The sequence below is a fragment of the Eschscholzia californica genome, unplaced genomic scaffold (genome assembly GCF_041429995.1).
Source record: "Eschscholzia californica isolate CP2 unplaced genomic scaffold, dmEscCali1.0.p SCAF_1, whole genome shotgun sequence".
NCBI lineage: Eukaryota > Viridiplantae > Streptophyta > Magnoliopsida > Ranunculales > Papaveraceae > Eschscholzia > Eschscholzia californica.
This window is the reverse complement of record NW_028238198.1, coordinates 41,228,204-41,237,925: the sequence shown is the minus strand read 5'-3', so window position 1 is coordinate 41,237,925 and position 9,722 is coordinate 41,228,204. Positions and strand designations below refer to the sequence as shown.

General features: G+C 38.1%; 1 protein-coding gene across 1 annotated transcript; it reads right to left on the bottom strand.

The window, feature by feature from the left end:
• Window positions 1-618: 618 nt before the first annotated feature.
• LOC147566881 (Translin family protein) lies at window positions 619-7,744 on the bottom strand. The gene is made up of 7 exons (XM_086653439.1): window positions 7,692-7,744; window positions 7,502-7,608; window positions 4,819-4,898; window positions 2,458-2,599; window positions 2,211-2,360; window positions 1,688-1,889; window positions 619-797 (listed from the first exon to the last, which is right to left on the bottom strand). The coding sequence occupies exons 1-7, from the start codon at window positions 7,720-7,722 to the stop codon at window positions 694-696; spliced, it is 816 nt and encodes a 271-aa protein (XP_086509565.1). The 5' UTR covers window positions 7,723-7,744; the 3' UTR covers window positions 619-693.
• Between the last annotated feature and the right edge of the window lie 1,978 nt (window positions 7,745-9,722).

Below are 9,722 nucleotides of genomic sequence, written 5' to 3'. Positions count from 1 at the left end.
AGAGAGGATGTAGATTGATAAACAAGTGGATGGTGTGCAACTATAGATCAACTCAACAATAGAGGATATAGATTGATAAACAAATGGGTAGTGTGTCATCTTAACAAAAAAAAATGGTAGTGTGTCAGGACTCAGTATCAATTGATCGCATTTTCCTACACTGTCCATGACCATGGGCAGAAGACGTGGAATTACTTCATAGGACTACTCAAGGTCTGTTGGTGTAGAGCAAGGACGATTGGGCAAAATCTGTAGCACGGACAATTGGACAGAATCTAGAGCAAGGACGATTGGACAAACACAGAGAAGTCCAGAATATGGTGCCCGAAGCAATCATATGGAACATATGAAAAGATACAAACAACAAGATCTTCAAAGAGGAAAACATAAATAACATAGTCGTGGCAGAGGATGTTAAAAAGATACATTTCATTGGACTAGAAATTACAACATTATAATACGTCGAATTACGACATTAGACATAATTGGAAGCTTGGATGTCGCGAATAGTATTGTAATTGCATAGGCTCTTCGGGATCTATTGTGTTTCATTCTTTCTTTTGAATAAAATTCATTCAAAGTTTCAAAAAGAAAAATGATTGCAAAATATTGAACAAGTTGCTTAATGATATCCAGTTCCTTTCATGATAAAATATCTTACATAAGAAAGACAAAAGGAGAGACTAATTACTTTTACAGTTCAATGTCTGCTCCTGCACCTAAAAATGCATAATTTTGGTCCCCCATTCCCAGAGATGGAATGTATTCTGATCCTCTCACATGAACACCAAAGCAAGCTGTACAAAAACCAGAATAAAAATGAATACATGGATACGTATACGATTCATTTATTTACAAAATCTGCAAGTTCTAGTTCTCTTCGTCAACAGGCACAGATACACCATCTCATTTGGACTGACTATCATAATTTGGCATGCTAATCAGAAATTGAATGTCAAATTACTTCTAACTCCTATATATACATGAATACCAAATATTTATTGCTCATAAAAATAGCTTAAACCAACTGTCTGTGACATTTTAACCTTGTCCTTGCTTACCTTTTTAATGCTTCTTGACCATCTTTTGAAATTTCCGCAATAAAGAAACACATTTGCATGAAAATATGTAAGTGGGAAAAATGTCTTTTTTTTAAAGGGTAATTGGGGAAGACAAATATAGAATGGAGAAGGAAAATAGAAGGATTAATTTCCTGATAAGACTGTACCATCATTATTGTCTATATCTTTCTTAGATATAATTCGTATTCTGCAACATGAATCTAATGTTTATCTGTTTTCCTTCACTAGGCAAGAAATATTTTCCCTCTACATGATTAGAAAGTAGCCTTATTTTCCTACAAATTGGGGTCCTCAAAGAAATTTGAGTTACTTCCGTGCCAATCGAGAACAGGGTTCATTTTCAGTGGTGATTTGTTGTCTTGTTGAAACTTCAAAAACTTCAAAAGACTAATCTTACTAAGAGAAAATGAGATTTCCACATGCATATACCAAAATTTTAAACACGAAACACCATCCCTGCAATACATCTGTTATCTTTAATTGACAGCATCAAAGTGAATTCTACTTCAATTTTACTTAACTTGAAATTTTCCAGCCCATGCTTAGACCTACCATTTATGAAAAGGCTTGTAACTTTAGAAGTGCGACAAGTAAGAGAACTATACCGTTTTCTATCTTCACAACACTTTGGAGCATGACCTCCATCTTCTTCCTCATCTCAGAGTTATCATCCATATGTGGGACAACAAGGGTTAGTTCCCTGTAGATTTCACGAACAAACCTGCATATAGTCTCAGCATATCCCAGTTCTCCATCTGATATTCTTCCAATGGCCAGTCTCATTAACTCTCCAGTCAAATCGGCAAGCTGGAAATAAATTGCTTAAGCTTAACGGAGAATTATAGATTGTTACTAAGACGACAAGTGGACAAATAATAAAGTGAAAAATGTGGATCGTGCAGCAGATGAAAATCAGAAATCTACCATTTGTTAGGAAATAGAAAATTTTCGAGTAAGAAATTCTGGGAATGTTCAATCAGCGGATTCATTAATTTAGAGGCACGAAACATGAGCAATTAACAAATTGGAGGACCGAATGTTTAGTTGGTTTTTATTCAGTATACCGGTGACATAACTTTGATGTTCTCCTATTACAGAATACAGACAAGAAAAGGATCTAGCAGTTACCCCCAATAGATAATCCAGCACATTAATTTGCAAAGGCTCCAGTGATGGATCACTCAGTGGTCGTAAAGTAGCATTCATCTCTGCAAGGTCCAAGAGTGTCCCAGATTTACAGAATTTACAGAGAGTTGCAGCTTCAACGTATTCCTGTATCTGCAAGTGCCCAAACATGAAAGTGGTTACAAATGTCAACCTGTCAAAGGCATTTCAGACTTGATCATTTTATAGGTGAAAGGAATCTAGTTTCAACCCCGGGAGAATATGCTCGTCTCAGTTTCCAGAAATCAGTCCCTTGCAATTCTTTCACTAGTCGAGAGATGTACTGATTGGTGACTGCTGCTAAATCTTTTTCAGCCTTCTCCAGTACTTCTTCTCTGTTAAACTTACTAATCCTGTAATGAAGAAAAAGTACAAACTTTAATTCCTAGAACAACAGGACTCCACCAAAAGAAAAGGCGCGGACACTAAATCTCGCAAATAGTTAATTCTACTGGCCCGTTAATCCGTTATGATTGGTCTAGAGAATTTGTTAAGTAGAGTAGTTTGTATCTTCGTTCTTTTAAATTTCTTGATATATACAGATGTCACACGTTACAGAACCTCAATAGAGATTTACTTGTTATGCTATTTTATACCTAAAGTAGATTTTATTTCACCAGTAAATAGGCATTTAAGTGTGTCACGCATGTACTGATTTCTTACTTTATATGTTGGTAAATTTCATGGTCTCGGGGTTGTAACTCACAAGTGAAATGCACTATTGGAAGTACAGGAGTTGAGAATACTAGAATAGTACTTAATAATCCTAAACATGCTGTAATTCATTTCGGAAATAAAATCCATGTGAGCCATCGGCATGTTGTAATTTATGTTCTATGTATGCACTGTTCATATTCTTTATATTAGTCGCCGATCGAAATAACTTGTGCGGCCAAAGAAGAGCCACGTGTATTTTAGTATGAGATGCATAAGAGACATCAGGTAACTCTACTTGTAGCTTGTGAGCTCGATTGTCGTAATTCTGAGATCATGACTCACGAGGACAATCATTTGATGATGAAATGAGTATTTAGTCAGAGGTTAGACCCCCAGTCCCTGTGTCTGATGTTTTCTAACACATTGAGCCAATCCGTCACGACTTCGTTAATATTCAGTGGATGATAGTAGGGTCGCACGTGTCTACAACCTCGAGATTCTAAGAGTAGTACAAACTCACGAGTTTTACAAGGGCTTTGACTAAGTCGATCGGTGTATCCAAACCTGGGCAATGAGGGTTCCTCCAACTACCAAGTAGAATTGGACTCACTCAATAAGATACCCCACAGAAGAGATATCCCCATGCAGTTACAAAGTGTCGCATAAGTCATGACAACAATGTCTTGTTTGACTAAGCTCACAAGGCGATTTGGAGGCGAATTCTCCTTGTTTTTCCGGGTGACGCCTTTAGATGTTTAGGCGAGCGCCTTTAGGCGACTAGGAGAAGCGAAGTATGGCGCAAAGGCGATGAGGGTGTCAACTGTCAACAACAATTTTTAAATTGGTTTGGCCCAACTCGACTTCATTTGGAATCAGTTTCTGTTTCTCTCTCTAGCCCTGATCGACTTCTTTTCCATTGTTGACCGATGAACTCTCCTTCACTTTTCAACCAACAGTCTTCCTCTTCAACTCAAAGCTAACTCGTTTATTTGTTCTTCTTCAGTTTAGTCTTCTTCTTCAGTTTAGTCTTCTTCTTTACTTTCTTTTTCTTCTTCTTCTTCACTCGTTTTAAGCTTCGGGGTAGTCTTCTTATTCTTCTCCACTCGTTTTCGTGTTATTCTTCTTCTTCTTCACTCCTTTGGAGGCTTGTTTAATGATGTTGGATACATATGGTTATTTGATTGTAGGTTGTAACTTTTAACAGGTAATGAATTTTGTCGAATGTGGTTGATAGAGTCAAACAAAGGCAATAACAGCTGCCTTTGTGTGAGGTGCACACCTCGCCTCCCGCCTCAAACAACAGAGGTGAAGGATGCTTAATCTAGTAATCCACCATAAGAAGAGAAAGAAGAGATCAGAGAAGGTTGATATTAATCCTTTGGTGAAAAGATTTTGCAGACAAGTTGATTGAATCTAAGAAGAAGCAGTTTTCTTCTTAGAATATCTAAGGAGTTCTTCAATTTGTTTTGCTCAGACAAATAAATCATATTCAAAAGCTCCATTGTTTATTTTATATCATCGTGTTTCTGCTTTGTATGATATTAAAAGCATAAGGATCCACTTTTGCTGCTTGTACTATAAATATCTGCTGTATCTGATTCTGATACCAATAGAAGGTATGAGACGGAACATGTGTACATTATTTTGTCTTGTTTATTAGGTCCATTATTTTTCAGTTACAATTATTGCTTTTCGATCAATCATTGTTAGTTGTTACACTGTAAACAAAAGACGTTAACTTAGAGAGGTACTTTATCATCCTAATATGTATGCTTGCAACTTGCAAGAATATGTTGATGCAAATAATTGATTTGAAACTCTAAGAGATAACACAAACAATCATTAACAACAGGAAAATCAAAGAAAAGAAATTGTAGTGGCAAAAGAGCAGTAAATGGTGACAATGAATTGTTACCTATGCACTTGAAAGATGACCTTTTTACTGTTAATGGTAATATCACGACTTGCTTTTACCACTCTTTCCCTCTTGTCATTCTACACAACAAAGATAGCAGAACAATAATCTCAATAGTCAATACAGATATAAACTAAAAATGACTGAAAATAAGTTTCTCCATATGAGAGACTAACTATAGTATCTTTATCTCTGTATGGTAGGCTAGAACTTTGTCCAGAGGGGGGGAATAACTCTTATGAAGGCAGTTATTTCAGCCCTTCCGATCTACTACCTATCTTTATATGCTATCTCCACAGACCTCAAAATTATAGACAGGAAAATGTCTGATTTCCTCTGGGACGACAAGGAAGATACGAGATGAATGCATTAAGTTGCTCGGACCATAATTTGTAAATATCTCAAGGAAGGAGGATTGCCGTTGAGATTTAAGAATATGAGAAATCTGAGCACTGCCTTGCTGGCTAACTGGATTTGGCGATTCGGCCAAGAAAAGACTGCTCCGTGGCGCAACATCATCAGGGAAAAATACGGGGTAAACAAGGGAAGCTGGTCCAACTTGAAATTTTAACATACCTAACGGTTGTGGGGTGTGGGAAGAATTCAAAATAAGAATGGTGCATTTTAACAGTATCACAAAGTGGGAACTTGGAGACGGAAAGATCATACAATGATACCAGTCGCCATAACATGGTGTCTGTGGAAGGACAAAAATAACAAGATATTTGAAGAGAGTGATCTTGAGAGCTCGTTGCAAGAGGAATATGTGAAAGGGATGTTATACCGTTGGAGCAGGACCTTAAAAATTAAAATGGTTAAAAACTACATTATTCCATGATCTTGTTTTCAATTGGGAAAATGTTATGACATAACATACACAACCTCCATATAATGTAACCTGTGTTGTCAGACACATCTTTGATTTTAATATTAATTCAAATTATTCAAAAGGAAAAAAATCATACAATTTTGGTAATGAATGGTACTCTACCATCTGTCTCAAAGAAATATTCCCGACCATTTACCACATATCCATTATGAAGGAGGCTAATGTGAGTCCGGTATACGACACTACCCAAAGAGGTTAGGACATGCGTACCAGAAGGATCCTCAATGAATGCGAAACCCAATTTTGCTAAACTTATTGCCTTATTAGACACCATACAAGTCATTTGAGCGAAAAAGCGGATTCGAAGTATGGAAGGAGAGGGAGAAGACCTTTCGGTAACACGATGCTACCCCGAAGGATGAATTAGCCAAACCCAGATACAATTCTATACTTTCAAAATTTGATTTGGGGGAAACCGACGTCTCCCAGAGTTAGCTTCACTATTTGGGCTGCCTGCCTCCGTAAGCTACCAACAGTGAATCAACTGAAGTATAGGGGATTTCAGCTGGTGAACAGATGCAGTATGTGTAAGGCGAGGAGAATCTACAGATCACCTTCTTTTGCATTGTAAAGTGGCTGTAGGCCAATGGTTTTACTTCATCGATGCTTTCAACAACAGCTGGTGCCTTCAAAGTCTATCGATCAAGCATTACGACAATGGCAGCGAGTAAAAATTCCTAAAACAGGGAAGGGTCTGCGAAAGTTGATCCTCATGGTGATCATTTGGAGTTTTCGGAAGGATAGAAACAACAAGATCTTCAAGGAATCAAACCCTCATAGGATAGATGCAGAGGATGTTAAAGATTTGCTATTACATTGGAGTAGAAATATGAATTGGGCAAAACTAACATTGTACATGGATTTTGTACACGATTAGGAGGCTATGATGAATTGATGATGTAACATAGCGAGTTCAGTTTCCTTTGTACATTTGTTCTTTATACATATTAATTCAAAGCCTCAAAATAAAAAAATAAAGTATCTCGAAAGCTATGTTGTCAAAGGTGCGACTAGTCATTGAGTAATAGGCCAGGGCAATGATTTTGGATGGGGTCGCTTCAGCTAGCTGAAATTTCTCGCGGTTAAGCTTTTCCTGCTAATCAACGCAGTTTGCCTAGGGGAAAATGCAAGTTGACAATAAATGCTAGAGGGAATAAAAAATAACCAGACATTGCCCATAAGTCCAAGCATGACCTAGTGTCTGGGTCTACGATCTTGCGCTTTCACTTTCATGAATTTTTAAGCCTCCCTTTAATCTTTTGAGCTTTGAGAATTCTAGCTTAGGTGGGTTTTCATTTTGCAAATGCCAGCATGTTTGTAAAGAGGATCATGAAGCTCAGTGCCAAGTCTTGAACCCAGCTCTCTAATGCGGAAAGAAACACATGATACCACTCAACCAAGTCCAAGTTTCTAGGGCAGATAGTTCTTTGCACGACATCAAAGACGGAAGACTCTGACCATCGTGGGTTCAATCATCAAAACCTCCCTCTAGGCCTCTAACAAATCGATCTTCCAGGGGTAAATGTGGTTTCAACAGTAGAAACCATCAGTATTCTTATCCCTTAAAACCACTAACATCAGATGTTCAAATCACCAAATTGACTATGCAAATGATCATCAAACATGCAAAAATAAAATCAATTTATACAAAGAACCTATTACTACCTCTTATCAGGAACAAATTAGGGCTCATCTCCCTAAACCATCAAATAGTTTCCCCTAAACTAAAATACCCTAATTTACAACAACAATAACAAAAAGCTAAAAAGTTAATAACAAGTAAGAGAAGCTTACAAGTTCATTTAGGTATTCTGTATATTTGGAGAACCCGTCCTTCATAGCGGAATCCGTCGTCATTTTCCTCGGTTTCTTAGCGGAAGTTAGAACTGAAGTTTCAGCAACTGGTTGAAAAATGAGAGAGAAAGAGTTAGAGAATACGGAAGGGCGAGACTATCAGATTGTAAGTGAGAGAGAGGGAAATTACTTGGATGAAGACGTTGGGGTTTGGATGCCATGAGAAATAGCCTCTGCAAGGCGGAGGACGCGAACATCTATAGGAGCATGTGTTTCCAAAAGCCAAATGTAGGTAAACTGGACTACTACACTTATGATTAATAAAGGCCGCGGCTTTGGGGAATAAAGAAAATTCTCCGGGAATAAATTCTCCAGATTTTTTTTATATTCTCCGGAGAATAAATTTTTATGGGGAATGCAAATTACATTTTTTTGAAAGTTCTCCTCCATCTCATCTGTTCTCTCTGCCACTTCATCTTCTCGCCACCTCATCATCTTCTCCGGCGAAAATTGTCGGCCGGAAAATTTCTCGCCACCTCATCATCTTCTCCGGCGAAAATTGCCGGCAGGAAAATTTTCCGGCCGGCGACCTTCAAAAAAACAATTTTTTTTCTCTCTTCCTCTCTCTCTCTCTAACACTCCGCGCGAAGGGAGACCTTCACCGGAGATCTGGTCTGTCCATGAACAGACCAGATCTTGTCTGTCCATGGACAGACCTTCTTCAAGGTCTGTCCATAGACAGATCGGATCTGGTATGTCCATGAACAGACCGGATCTGGTCTGTCCATGAACAGACCGAATCTGGTCTGTCCATGGACAGACCGGACCTCCGGCGAAGGTCTCCCTTCGTCGGAGTGTTAGAGAGAGAGAAAAAAAATATAATTTCCTTTTTTTTATGTTTAGAGGTCACCGGCCGGAAAACTAGTCGGTCGGCAACCTTCGCCGGAGAAGATGCTGAGGTGGCGAGAAGATGAGGTGGTAGAGAAGTGATGAGTTATAGCATCTTCTAAAATTAAAAGCCCCTTAGCAATAAAACAGAAACATAAAAATCAATCTTATTTGACTAGTTTCAAGAAAAGTCTTTATTTCCCCGGAGAATTTTCTTTATTCCCCAAAGCCGCGACCTTAATAAAAGACAAAAAAAACTCAAGTAGCTTTAAATTTTGGCCATGGCTTTGGGCGTTAAGAATAATCTCAACTCAATAAATTCTCTAAAGAATCATATTTTTTTTTTGTACATTCTTGGAGGTATATTATTTTTTAAAACAAAAATTAACATGATCAAACATTATCCTCTAATCTTCGTCTTCTCTATCACATTCACCACCACCATTCCGACCACCATTACCACTTATTTTCTCTCCTCTCCCACTCACTGTTACGCTCTTTCTCTCTCTTGGTCTCTCACTACCTCTCTCTATTGCTCTCATTATCTATGTCTCTCGATCTCTCATTGTTTCGCTCTCAATCTTTCATTATTTCTCTATCGATCTCTCATTGTTTCTCTCTCAGAAACTGTTCCCGCGAACGGAAGTGTTCCCTTCGCCAGAACCATACCTCGAGTAAGGGGTTCTGGCGAAACCTTATGAGAATTTTGTGGTCACGGAATGTTTTGCGGCCACAAAACGCTTCGTGTCTCTGGCCATTCCTTAGCCACAAAACATTCTGTGGCCACAAAACTTTTCGTGGATCTGAACATTTCGTGGCCATAACACGTTTCTTGGGCACGAACTTTGTGATCTCCACAGATATATCTATACAAACCGCAAGAGAGAGAATGAGAGATAGAGATTGCGACAAACAGAGATAAAGACTGCGAAAGAGAAAGAAAGAGAAAGTAATATACAAAGATATATGTCTACCGTGAGAGAGTTAAAAGTAATCTATAATGACAGAGGGTGGGAGATCTAGAGTGAGAACGAGAAAGAGAAATAATGTGTGACTGTGGGAGAAAGAGAGAGAGGGATGATGAGAGAAAGAGAGAGGGAGATAATGAGTAAGAGAAGGAGAGAAAGGGAGAGGGAGACAATAAGTAAGAGAAAGAGAGAGGGAGATTAGGAGGCAATGTTTGATCAAGTCAATTTTTGGATTACAAGAAGAATATGCCCTCTAAATCAATCTTTATTGGCTAATTTTTTATGCCCCAGATATTTTTCTTTACTCCCCAAAGTCGCGACCTAAAATTTTTAGGTGGAAAAATGTTTTTGTTTTATGCGTAATC

Coding starts and splice junctions, on each gene's coding strand:
- LOC147566881 (XM_086653439.1), bottom strand. CDS start 7,722: ATGGCATCCAAACCCCAACGTCTTCATCCAA. Junction 7,609..7,691: donor ACCCCAACGTCTTCATCCAA/GTAATTTCCCTC, acceptor TTTTTCAACCAG/TTGCTGAAACTTCAGTTCTA. Junction 798..1,687: donor TGTTGTGAAGATAGAAAACG/GTATAGTTCTCT, acceptor GTTTTTGTACAG/CTTGCTTTGGTGTTCATGTG.